This window comes from Schistocerca piceifrons, chromosome 2, assembly GCF_021461385.2.
Source record: "Schistocerca piceifrons isolate TAMUIC-IGC-003096 chromosome 2, iqSchPice1.1, whole genome shotgun sequence".
Taxonomy (NCBI): Eukaryota; Metazoa; Arthropoda; class Insecta; order Orthoptera; family Acrididae; genus Schistocerca; species Schistocerca piceifrons.
Window position 1 is genome coordinate 1,090,790,710 of NC_060139.1, and position 14,116 is coordinate 1,090,804,825.

The window sequence follows — 14,116 nt, forward strand, 5'->3', positions numbered from 1 at the left end:
TGCGCGTTATTTGGAGAGTTTATGAGTACAGAGTTCGTCTGCGGATATTGTGTACTGCATTATTTAATATCAGTTTGCTATTGTGTGGTGAAATTAGGAGTTGTTTACGTGTTTGTGGGCTGTGTCACATGACCACAGACAGATCAGTGGGGGTGTTTTGCGACTGTGTGACAAATATACTCCATGCCTAAATAAAAGGGCTCAAAATAAATAGAGTGCAGTCCTTCCTTACCTCCTCGAGCAGCACAGCGCAGTCTGAGTGGTTTTTGCGCAGTTTTGAAGCAGAGGATCTTGGTTTACGTCACGAAGAGGATGAAAGAGTAATCTGTTGGTGGGACTGAGTGCTAGACCTAGTGGAGAACATGCTGTTTCCCGACATCATGGATAACTGCACTTGGGTAATTATCTGATGTCACACTTGGCGCCTGATCCTAGGAGGAAGTGGTGGTCAGGTGGATGAGGTTAGTACAAGTCCCCTTTTTTTACGCGCAAAGTGACCTTTCTTTACTGGCAGAATTCAAACTCAGCGAGAGATCCTAGGAAGAGGTGGCGGTCTGGTCCTCGAAAAGTAGTTGACTGTACATAGTTGAACACCGTTGCATACGTATATGAAACTATAAATTAAATTATTTAATATGATCAAAATTTAAATGGAATTAATTACTTAGGTAATTGATAGGTTAGATGCGCAATGTGGGTGTTAGCATACTTACAGAAGATTATGTCCATCACTTGTATGGAGGGGTGATCGAGGGTGTGTGACGTAAGTAGTCAGACTTCCACTGGACGGCACGTGTCCAGCTATAGCGCACGCGTACGCGGGAGAGGGAGTCAGTTAACTTAGCGAGGGGTCTCATGGTGATCAACCATGCTGCTGTACAGTAATGGCGGGTTCCACTATCGATCAAACTTCGGCGCTAAAAGTCTAGCAGGGTGTTCTAGGTCGCACAAAGACACGTGGTGGATGGCGAACGGTCGGCATCATGAGGTTTGAACGTGTCCAGTAAAGTAACTTTCACGCCAGAAGTGTGGCAGTGCGTTCTTTGTCAAACCACGTAGTGAGCCGAACGGTCGACCGTTGTGTGATTCCACTCCCAGGCAAACGGGAAACATGCGGACAACAGACCATTGTGACGTCATCCTCGGCAAGTTCCAGCATGTCCAACGAAAACATGTTTATAACGTGGGAGCGATCGATGGTCCGGCGGCTAGTGCAGGCCGGCCCCAGCACGCTGCCAGTCCAGCGCGTGAGCAGCCGCCTCATATGACCGCCATTGGCAACGGCCTGTGCACTGGCCGGCGAGGCCAGGGGTTGGCGATGATTTGAACTAATTCAGTTTTAGCGTGGATGTTGTGACGACTGCACTGGGTGTTGCTGTGATCTTGAGAATGTGTACTGATTGTGTTGGAGAACAAGTGATGACAGTACTGCTTGAAATAAGGACTTTAGTCCCTTTCCCCATGCAAAATAAAGGGCAGGACGTAGGTTACTATAAGTGCAATTTATTATTTGGCGCCATTTCCATAGGTTAGCAGTGAAAAAGATAAGTGAGGGCGAAAGTTCGTAGGATGTGGACTATTTCATAAGTGTGATCGATTATAGTGTTGGGATTTGAACTTGTGATAGGTTTTTGTTATGGATGTAACGCAAATGGCTTTCTTGCTGCCAAAATGAGATATCTTCAATAAATAATAATAAATGAAATAAATACACTACTGGCCATTAAAATTGCTACACCAATAAGAAATGCAGATGATAAATGGGTATTCATTGGACAAATATATTATGCTAGAACTGTCATCTGATTATATTTTCACGCAATTTGGGTGCATAGGTCCTAAGAAATCAGTACCCAGAACAACCACCTCTGGCCGTAATAACGGCCTTGATACGCCTGGGCATTGAGTCAAACAGAGCTTGAATGGCGTGTACAGGTACAGCTGCCCATGCAGCTTCAACATACCACAGTTCATGAAGAGTAGTGTAACCAATGGCACCCCATACCATCACGCCGGGTGATACACCAGTACGGCGATGACGAATACATGCTTCCAATGTCGCCAAACACGAATGCGACCATCACGATGCTGTAAACAGAACCTGGATTCATCCGAAAAAATGACGTTTTGCACCCAGGTTCATCGTTGAGTACACTTTCACAGGCACTCCTGTCTGTGATGCAGCGCCAAGGGTAACCACAGCCATGGTCTCCAAGCTGATACTCCATGCTGCTGCAAATGTCATCAAACTGCTCATGCAGATTGTTTTAGCCTTGCAAATGTCCCCATCTGTTGACTCAGGGATCAAGACGTGGCTGCACGATCCATTACAGCCATGCAGATAACATGCCAGTCATCTCGACTGCTAGTGATACAAGGCCGTTGGGATCCAGCACGGCGTTCCGCATTACCCTCCTGAACCCACTGATTCCATATTTTGCTAAGAGTCACGTGACCTCGACCAATCGAGTAGCAGTGTCCCGATACAATAAACTGCAATCACGATAGGCTACAATATGACCTTTATCAAAGTCGGAAACTTGATTGTACGCATTTCTCCTCCTTAGATGAGGCATCACAACAACTTTTCACAGGCAACGCTGGTCAACTGCTGTTTGTGTATGAGAAATCGGTTGGAAACTTTCCTCATGTCAGCACGTTGTAGGTGTCGCCACCGGCGTCAACCCTGTGTGAATGCTCTGAAAAGCTAATCATTTGCATCTCACAGCATCTTCTTCCTGTCGTGTAAATTTCGCGTCTGTAGCACGTCATCTTCGTGGTGTAGCAATTTTAATGGGCAGTAGTGTAACAAAAAATTGAAGTACAGTTTTCGAGACATTATTGAGTTGGAATTTGAACTTGGCGCAATGTTCTAGTGGAGATAAACCAATAATAATAAATGATGAATGATAATGAATAATAATTGATAATAATAAAGGCAAGTACGATTTTGCATGCATTATCGTGTTGGAATCTTGGGAGAAAGGTTTCTTGAAAAAGGAAGAGACCTATATATGTGCTTCATCGATTTAGAAAAGGCTTTTGACAATGTGGTTTGGGACAAGCTGGCGACTATTATAAGGGAAAAGAGAGTGGACTGGAAAACCAGAAGACTTATAAACTCATTATACCTTAATCAAAAAGTTTCAGTTAAAGTGAGAGGAGAAAGTACAAACTGGATCAAACTAGGGAAAGGAGTAAGACAAGGATGCTGTTTATCACCTACTCTTTTCAACCTGTACTTGGAAAATATGATTGACCAATGCTCATTAGATGACAAAGGAGTAGAAATTGGAGGAAGAAGAGTAGGGTGCTTGAGATTTGCTGATGACATGGTCCTTCTAGCCACAGGGGAAAAAGAATTACAGGATTTGGTGGACACCATTGCAACTAACAGAAAAAAATATGGAATGAAAATTAACACAAATAAAACAAAAGTATTAGCAATAGGAGGAAATAGGGAAATAAAAATTGTGCTGAATGGAGAGACACTAGAACAGGTGGAAAATTTTAAGTATCTTGGAAGCAGGATAGACACCGACTGGAAGTGCACCACAGAAATTAAAACAAGGATAGCAATGGCAAAAGAGGCGTTTTATAAGAAAAGGAGAATCTTCTGCAGCGGTCTGGACAGAGAACTCAGAAAGAGACTCATAAAATGTCTTGTATGGAGTGTTCTTCTATATGGCGCTGAAACATGGACTATGAGGAAAAAAGACAGAAAAAGGCTGGAGGCTTTTGTGATCTGGACATGGCGGAAGATGGAAAGAATAAGTTGGATGGACAGAGTAAAAAATGAAGAGGTACTGAGAAGAGTGGGAGAGAAAAGACAGTTACTAGATGTAATAATGAGCAGAAAAAGAAATTGGATTGGGCATATATTAAGAAAGAATGACGGACTGATAAAAACAGTTTTAGAAGGTTATGTAGAAGGGAAAAGGAAGCGAGGAAGGAAGAGATCCCAGATACTGGATGACATGATGGACGGTACAACATACAGCATCCTTAAGAAGGAAGCAATGGATCGCAGAAAAAGGAGAGGCAAAGGACCTGCTAATATAGCAGATTACTGATGATGATGATCGTGTTGGAATTCATATTTGCAGCCCTTTTTCTGGAGGGTTAGGTTAGTGGATGTAGCACAATTGACCTATTTTCCTTCCAACATTTTAAATTTCGCGCCATTTTTTCTTGGCGTTAGGTTAGAGGTGGTAGCCCAGTTGGCCTATTTTAGCCAAATTCCGCCATTTTGGATGACGTCATGCGCTGTTGCCAAGTCTACATACCGCCATCTTGGATGACGCCATCGCCGTCATTTTGAATAAATTTGGTAACAATTCAGAGTGGCGTCGTAAGAACGTTGTCCCACTACTGGCATGGTCTTCACTTTTTTCTGTGAGCAGCGAGAAGAAGCCATGTTGTTTTGCGTAGTCTTTCTTGTTCCAGCCAGTATCGTGTAAGAGTAAATTGATTAGTCTCTCCTTAACTACGAATATGTTGAATCCATATAAATTTCGTTTGGTCTATATATTTCAGAGTCAGACAATATCCTTGTATATACATGATATGTAAATATCAGCTTTTCATTTACAGTTATTACGTGAAAGGAGAGACCAGATTTCAGACGTGGGACGTGTCCGCCACAGGTGTAATACGAAATGCTGATTTGGTTAGTTGTTTTGGGGGGAAGAGACCAAACAGCGAGGAGATCGGTCTCCTCGGATTAGGGAAGTACGGGGAAGGAAGTCGGCCGTGCCCTTTCAAAGGAACCATCCCGGTATTTGCCTGGAGCGATTTAGGGAAATCATAGGAAACCTAAATCAGGATGGCCGGACACGGAACTGAACCATCGTTCTCCCAAATGCGAGAAATGCTGATTTACCACATCAGTTTCTTTTATTGTGCACCAATGAACCCACATTATCTCAGAAACGATATTCGACATTTAACTGACCACACAGCATAACAAGACTGACTGATCGCTTTATGAACATAGTTATCAAAATTAGGTTGTCCATGTGTTTAACTTAGTGAATCCTTCCACTACAAATCTGCAATGATCTTTGCAACATTTTTCGTGGAGGTAAGGTTTTCCAGAAAATTAAGTAGCTGGCTCCTGAGGAGGAGAAACTAATTACCGTGTCTGTTCTTTACTTCCTTCATCTTCCTAACGCCTTCCCCAATTAGCGCTCAAATTACGGATTCTAATAGAACGTCCACTGATGGTCAGGTGACAGATTCGAATATGACGTCCATTGACTTATGAACATAGAGTAGTAAATTATTCGGGGTTAGTGCATTGCGTTTTCTTATGTCTACAGGTTTGTTGAAGAAGTGGCTGGTCTTAACCTGGTTTAAGAAGAATTACACTAAACATATCGGAGAAAACAACAGACTGTGGTTAAAATGGAAGTGAACTGTTTATAAAGATTTTTTGCTAATATTAAAGATTACAGCAATGATGGGATATTATGGGTAAACTATAGATGTATACCATAATTGAATGTCTTGTACAGATGTAATATCTTGATCATTACTATCACTTAATATTTATACCGCAATGAAGAAACATTTCATTCAAATGTGCAACTTTGGTAGAATTTTTCATGACACTTTTATGTACAGAATATATAATTGTGACAGACAGATATTTTTAGCTCTCGTATATAACAATATAATACAAACATACTATCATTATTTTCTCTAATTATTTAATTTTTTTAATTACATTAGTTCTGTAAAGTGATATTTGAGAGAATCTTTGAAAATACCCCCCCCCCCCCCCCCATGCACCATAGACTTTGCCATTGAAGGGCAGGCTTGCAAGCCTCAGCGATACAGATAGCCTTACCGTAGGTGCAACCACAACGGAGGGGTATCTGTTGAGAGGCCAGACAAACGTGTGGTTCCTAAAGAAGGGCAGCAGCCTTTTCAGTAGTTGCAGGAGCAACAGTCTGGATGATTGACTGATCTGGCCTTGCAACACTAACCTAAATGGCCTTGCTGTTCTGGTACTGCGAACGGCTGAAAGCAAGGGGAAACTACGGCGGTAATTTTTCCTGAGGGCATGCAGCTTTACTGTATGGATAAATGATGATGGCGTCCTCTTGGGTAAAACATTCCGGAGGTAAAATAGTAGCCCATTCGGATCTCTGGGCGGGGACTACTCAAGAGGACGTTGTTATCAGCAGAAAGAAAACTGGCGTTCTACGGAATGGACCGTGGAATGTCAGATCCCTTAATTGGGCAGGTAGGTTAGAAAATTTAAAAAGGGAAATGGATTGGTTAAAGTTAGATATAGTGGGAATTAGTGAAGTTCGGTGGCAGGAGGAACAAGACTTCTGGTCAGGTGAATACAGGGTTATAAATACAAAATCAAATAGGGGTAATGCAGGAGTAGGTTTAATAATGAATAAAAAAATAGGAGTACGGGTAAGCTACTACAAACAGCATAGCGAACGCATTATTGTGGCCAAGATAGACACGAAGAGCACGCCTCCTACAGTAGTACAAGTTTATATGCCAACTAGCTCTGCAGATGACGAAGAAATTGATGAAATGTATGATGAGATAAAAGAAATTATGCAGGTAGTGAAGGAAGACGAAAATTTAATAGTCATAGGTGACTGGAATTCGTCAGTAGGAAAATGGAGAGAAGGAAACATAGCAGGTGTATATAGATTGGGGCTAAGAAATGAAAGAGGAAGCCGCCTGGTAGAATTTTGCACAGAGCATAACTTAATCATAGCTAATACTTGATTTAAGAATCATGAAAGAGGGCTGTATACATGGAAGAACCCTGGAGATACTAAAAGGTATCAGATAGATTATATAGTGGTAAGACAGAGATTTAGGAACCAGGTTTTAAATTGTAAGTCATTTCCAGGGGCAGATGTGGACTCTGACCACAATCTATTTGTTATGAACTGTAGATTAAAACTGAAGAAACTGCAAAAAGGTGGGAATTTAAAGAGATGGGACCTGGATAAACTGACTAAACCAGAGATTGTACAGAGTTTCAGGGAGAGAATAAGGGAACAATTGACAGGAATGGGGGAAAGAAATACATTAGAAGAAGAATGGGTTGCTTTGAGGGATGAATTAGTGAAGGCAGCAGAAAATCAAATAGGTAAAAACACGAGGGCTAGTAGAAACCCTTGGGTAACAGAAGAAATATTGAATTTAATTGATGAAAGGAGAAAGTATGAAAATACAGTAAATGAAGCAGGCAAAAAGGAATACAAACGTCTCAAAAATGAGATCGACAGGAAGTGCAAAATGGCTAAGCAGGGATAGCTAGAGGAAAAATGTAAGGATGTAGAGGCTTATCTCACTAGGGGTAAGATAGATACTGCCTACAGGAAAATTAAAGAGACCTTTGGAGAAAGGAGAACCACTTGCATGAATATCAAGAGCTTTGATGGAAACCCAGTTCTAAGCAAAGGAGGGAAAGAAGAAAGGTGGAAGGAGTATATAGAGGGTCCATACAAGGGCGATGTACTTGAGGACAATATTATGGAAATGGATTAGGATGTAGATGAATATGAAATGGGAGATACAATACTGCGTGAAGAGTTTGACAGAGCACTGAAATACCTGAGTCGAAACAAGGCCCCGGGAATAGACAACATTCCATTAGAACTACTGACGGCCTTGGGAGAGCCAGTCCTGACAAAACTCTACATTTGGTGAGCAAGATGTATGAGACAGGCGAAATACCCTTAGACTTCAAGAAGAATATAATAATCCCTATCCCAAAGAAAGCAGGTGATGACAGATGTGAAAATTACCGAACTATCAGTTTAATAAGTCACAGCTGCAAAATACTAACTCGAATTCTTTACAGACGAATGCAAACTCTGATAGAAACCGACTTCGGGGAAGATCAGTTTGGACTCCGTAGAAATGTTGGAACACGTGAGGCAATACTGACCCTACGACTTATCTTAGAAGAAAGATTGAGGAAAGGCAAACCTACTTTTCTAGCATTTGTAGACTTAGAGAAAGCTTTTGACAATGTTGATTGGAATACTCTCTTTCAAATTGTGAAGGTGGCAGGGGTAAAATACAGGGAGCGAAAGGCTATTTACAATTTTTACAGAAACGAGATGGCAGTTATAAGAGTCGAGGAGTATGAAAGGGAAGCAGTGGTTGGGAAGGGAGTGAGACAGGGTTGTAGCCTATCCCCGATGTTATTCAATCTGTATATTGAGCAAGGAATAAAGGAAACAAAAGAAAAGTTTGGAGTAGGTATTAAAATCCATGGAGAAGAAATAAAAACTTTGAGGTTCGCCGATGACATTGTAATTCTGTCAGACACAGCAAAGGACTTGGAAGAGCAGTTGAACGGAATGGACAGTGTCTTGAAAGGAGGGTATAAGATGAACATCAACAAAAGCAAACCGAGGATAATGGAATGTAGTCGAATTAAGTCGGGTGATGCAGAGGGAATTAGATTGGGAAATAGACAATTAAAATAGTAAAGAAGTTTTGCTATTTGGGGAGCAAAATAACTGTTGATGGTCGAAATAGAGAGGATATAAAATGTAGACTGGCAATGGCACGGAAAGCGTTTCTGTAGAAAAAAAAATTGTTAACATGGAGTATAGATTTGAATGTCAGGAAGTCATTTAAAATGTAGACTGGCAATGGCAAGGAAAGCGTTTCTGTAGAAAAAAAAATTGTTAACATGGAGTATAGATTTGAATGTCAGGAAGTCATTTCTGAAAGTATTTGTATGGAGTGTAGCAATGTATGGAAGTGAAACGTGGACGATAAATAGCTTGGACAAGAAGAGAATAGAAGCTTTTGAAATGTGGTGCTACAGAAGAATGCTGAAGATTAGATGGGTTGGTCACATAACTAATGAGGAGGTATTGAATAGAATTGGGGAGAAGAGGAGCTTGTGGCACAACTTGACTAGAAGAAGGGATCGGTTGGTAGGACATGTTCTGAGACATCGAGGGATCACCAATTTAGTATTGGAGGGCAGCGTGGAGGGTAAAAATCGTAGAGGGAGACCAAGAGATGAATACACTACGCAGATTCAGAAGGATGTAGGCTGCTGTAAGTACTGGGAGATGAAGAAGCTTGCACAGGATAGAGTAGCATGGAGAACCGCATCAAACCAGTCTCAGGACTGAAGACCACAACAACAACAACAACCACAACAACATTCATAAATGAGAGTACGACAGAAGGTGAAGGAAACTAAAACTGCTTTGAATATGCGTAATCTGGATTTAAAATATTCATGATTTCCCATAAAAAATATTTTCTGCTATGTCATAAAATGCATTCATGGTTAAATATATCTTAAAATATTTGAAATATGTTCTAAAAACCACAAACACGTTTAATTTCAAGTATATTTCACTTCAGACACAGTTATTCAGTATCGCATTAGTTCTCGAGCGTTCCATTCCGACACATTCTACCGACTCATATGGCGCAATCTGAAAGTATTCTCATACATCAAGAGTCGGTCTTCAGCTGTTCTGTCTACCGAGGTAACGTGTCGCTAGTATGTCTCTGACATTGAGTGCTAGGTAGGAAGTAGCTCGATTAGCCGTCGTTGAGAGGGGAAGGGAGGGAAAACAGCAGACTCCGTTGCGAAATGCGCGGATGAGTCGGCAGTAACAGCCACCTAAGGTCAGCAGAGAGCATAGACGTAACAGCGCCGGCCGGCTGCGCCATTTAGTAGCCGCAGTAGCCGCCGGGCACAGAAGCGAACCGCAGGCATGGAGAGGTACGCAGGCCGCGTCGCACTGGTTACTGGCGCCAGTGCCGGAATAGGAGCGGCCATCACGCAGGCGCTGCTCAAGAAGGGGCTCACCGTCGTGGGGCTCGCGAGGAGAGTGGACAGAGTTAAGGTGGGCTTAAACTCGTGTTCTTTTCAGGCCTGTCTACTGCAATCGCTGTTTCATACGTAATATGTCAGTCATTTTATTTTCTTGCAACTATAATGAAATCTGATTTGGGTCAGATATGTTCGATTTATTTAAAATATCTTCAGTGGTCACTGTAACAGTTGTGGTTATCATTACAAATATTGTTAACGAGAGTGTAAACAGCTGTGATATTAAAATTGTTTTCTTCCTGCGTTGTTTCCGTGGTTCCTTGTATAAACAGGCGTGTGATTTTGTAGCGTACTATTTTCTTGTTTTTGTACATCCTCTTTCACCTGGTGTTCAATGTTTTGATCTCGTGAAATGCGATTCTTTGTTTTGTTTTTCTATGGCCGTGGCAACGTCTGTATTTCACTGTGTTTTTAGGTACCTAACGGTCTGTGTGTTTCTTACGCGCAGAGATATTTTAGGACACTTTGCTGCAATCAAAACACAGTACGCGAGGTAAATGTGAATCTATAAAAATATTCAAACGCGAAAATATCGTGTGTCACTGTAGTGTCAAGAAAATCAAACGCTTGCGTGTAGAAGAATGCACCGAAACATTATGCGAGTCCAAAAACGTAATAAGTGACGTTAAAGATTAGAACTACCGATGTTCTCGTTTCACCGGTTTATAGAACCTCCTTAACCCTAACTTATTAACCCTTCGTAAAATTTAAACTTGCAGTAATGTATAGAATAAGACATTTTGTACTTAATTTGGTATGTAACATACCATTGAAGATCTAACTGTAATGAACTAAGGCATAACCTTTAAATACAGTACGACGTCTTTCGAATAAAATGTGGAGTGCTATACTTTTGGGTGGTTTAGTTCCAATGTAATCATGTAATCTTCCCTCCCCCCCCCCCTCCCCCCAACAATCACCCTTTTACTGTTCTAGGGTTAACACGAAGCGAACCCAAATGAATCCGCAACAATGAACAATAATCCGCCCAGATATAAACGCTATGTGCTCGTGAGCAAACTGCGTTCGTTTGAGTTTTGTTGGCATTCGCCTGCGTTCGCTCGTGTTTCTCTTACTTCCGTCGTTTAGCGAATCAACAAAGGAAGTTACTGCCCTCTTTGTTTCGGTGCTAGCAGTACAAAAAGCTGTTGTGCTGTTGTGTCCTTTTTTACGTAAGGTAAAATGAGCGATGGAGTAGCCGAAGAGAATGTAATCGTGCTTCTGGAATGGAAGAGATGCATAACACAGTTGCGAAAGGAAATGTGACTGATAGAAAAATAACGAAGGTCCCAATGGGAGATGTGAGAAAGACGATAAATTCAATAGATACTTGCACCAGTCAGACACAGAATGAATAAACATAACCCTTGTATTTATTTTTATTAAAAAATAAAAGCACAGTAAATTTCCGTGAAAGTAAATAAGTGCCAATTTGTATCTGTTATGCTGATTAAAATTAAAAATACACGAACGACAGACTCATTTTCGTTGCGTACGTTCTTGGTAGCTGAAATAATATGACTGATGTATCGCAGTTACCTTAGAGACTTTTGTTCATAAATAAAGGTGTTTTAGGTGGGACCACACCATCATCCCTCTAACAAAATACGTAGCAGAATGTACCAAGTAGCCTGGGTGATAGGTCATATGCGTATCTCACATTTCATTAATCTTTGTTTTTTGATAACTTCCTTGTAACTATTGAATTGTGAAATAGTAACGTGTTTCCGATTGCTAATAACCAGAGTGTAAATACTAATCTTCCGGTTATGCTGGTCGTCGGTGATCAGTGTTCTACTTTTAAATTTTCTGATCAGTTGTAATGGCAAGCCAGTCAAAACAACAACCGACATCTGTACAACGTTACGAACTAAAGCTAACGAAAGCTGAAGCTGTGATTCAGTGTCACTACCTCCACGCATTTCATGTTTAGGTACAAATTCAGTCACTTATATTCTTCTTTTCATACTCCATTTTATTTACTCATTTTACTAAGGTTTGAAGCTCCTCTTTTCGCTCTTCCATGTTTGCGATTTAAAAACTGGACTGTTTTGGAAATCAGCCTTATGCAAACACAATTAGCTTATTTTTATATTTACCCAGACATGTTTCGACACCAATGTGTCATCTTATGTGGGTCAAATTTTTACATCTGTAAAGTACAATGTCACGTTTGTAATAATGTAACTGCTGTAGGCCTAAGAAATACAATATTTGCAATTTGCTTTCGTTGGTTTAGACACTCACCTTAAAATTACATCGCTAACTAAACTGTATTATTATACATCGATTTTAGTGCTCGTTCTCGTCGTTTTTTGACAGCATGTCATCTGCAAACTGGCTATCAAGAAAATTATTGCGTATTTGTGGAGAGCTGTTTCGAGGGTGGAGGTTATATACGCTTCTGGACTTACATTTTTCGTCCTGTTTCGAGTCCCTGGTTGGTGTCTCAATCAATTGCTATGACCGCATTGTTTTCAATCAGTTATTTTACAAATTTCCGCTCACTACTTCACCTCACAGCTACTTACAAAAAATGTGGCTGAATATGATCTGACAGAAACTTCTGACAACACACTCAGTGAGAGAGTGTTATGCTATTCTCATTGCTTACTTGTTCATCGTTGGTCTTGTGTTTGTTATGGCACTGATTTCGGAAGTGTGTGTGTGTGTGTGTGTGTGTGTGTGTGTGTGTATGTGTGTGTGTGTGTGACAGAGAGAGAGAGAGAGAGAGAGAGAGAGAGAGAGTTTGGAAGAGGGGTAGGGAGGAAACCAAGAAAACAGAAATCTGTTTTTTATTGTTATGTTTTTCATCTACATCTACATCTACATTTACATTTATACTCCGCAAGCCACCCAACGGTGTGTGGCGGAGGGCACGTTACGTGCCACTGTCATTACCTCCCTTTCCTGTTCCAGTCGCGTATGGTTCGCGGGAAGAACGACTGTCTGAAAGCCTCCGTGCGCGCCCTAATCTCTAATTTTATATTCGTGATCTCCTCGGGAGGCATAAGTAGGGGGAAGCAATATATTCGATACCTCATCCAGAAACGCACCTTCTCGAAATCTGGCGAGCAAGCTACACCGCGATGCAGAGCGCCTCTCTTGCAGAGTCTGCCACTTGAGTTTGTTAAACATCTTCGTAACGCTATCACGGTTACCAAATAACCCTGTGACGAAACGCGCCGCTCTTCTTTGGATCTTCTCTATCTCCTCCGTCAACCCGATCTGGTACAGATCCCACACTGATGAGCAATACTCAAGTATAGGTCGAACGAGTGTTTTTTAAGCCACCTCCTTTGTTGATGGACTACATTTTCTAAGGACTCTCCCAATGAATCTCAGCCTGGTACCCGCCTTACCAACAATTAATTTTATATGATCATTCCACTTAAAATCGTTCCGCACGCATACTCCCAGATATTTTACAGAAGTAACTGCTACCAGTGTTTGTTCCGCTATCATATAATCATACAATAAAGGATCCTTCTTTCTATGTATTCGCAATACATTACATTTGTCTATGTTAAGGGTCAGTTGCCACTCCCTGCACCAAGGGCCTATCCGCTGCAGATCTTCCTGCATTTCGCTACAATTTTCTAATGCTGCAACTTCTCTGTATACTACAGCATCATCCGCGAAAAGCCGCATGGAACTTCCGACACTATCTACTAGGTCATTCATATATATTGTGAAAAGAAATGGTCCCATAACACTCCCCTGTGGCACGCCAGAGGTTACTTTAACGTCTGTAGACGTCTCTCCATTGATAACAACATGCTGTGTTCTGTTTGCTAAAAACTCTTCAATCCAGCCACACAGCTGGTCTGATATTCCGTAGGCTCTTACTTTGTTTATCAGGCGAACTGTATCGAACGCCTTCCGGAAGTCAAGAAAAATAGCATCTACCTGGGAGCCTGTATTTAATATTTTCTGGGTCTCATGAACAAATAAAGCGAGTTGGGTCTCACACGATCGCTGTTTCCGGAATCCATGTTGATTCCTACATGGTAGATTCTGGGTTTCCAAAAACGACATGATACTCGAGCAAAAAACATGTTCTAAAATTCTACAACAGATCGACGTCAGAGATATAGGTCTATAGTTTTTCGCATCTGCTCGACGACCCTTCTTGAAGACTGGGACTACCTGTGCTCTTTTCCAATCATTTGGAACCTTCCGTTCCTCTAGAGACTTGCGGTACACGACTGTTAGAAGGGGGGCAAGTTCTTTCGCGTACTCTGTGTAAAATCGAAT

The 14,116-nt window shown here is 41.3% G+C and overlaps 1 protein-coding gene across 1 annotated transcript in view; it reads left to right on the forward strand.

The window, feature by feature from the left end:
• Positions 1–9,719: 9,719 nt before the first annotated feature.
• The window catches only part of LOC124777580 (farnesol dehydrogenase-like), a 42,845-nt gene continuing 38,448 nt past the window's right edge, over positions 9,720–14,116 (forward strand). Inside the window, exon 1 of the mRNA XM_047253036.1 lies at positions 9,720–9,872. Coding sequence (XP_047108992.1) covers positions 9,741–9,872 — 132 coding nt within the window. The 5' untranslated portion in view covers positions 9,720–9,740. The remainder of the gene's footprint in view (positions 9,873–14,116) is intronic.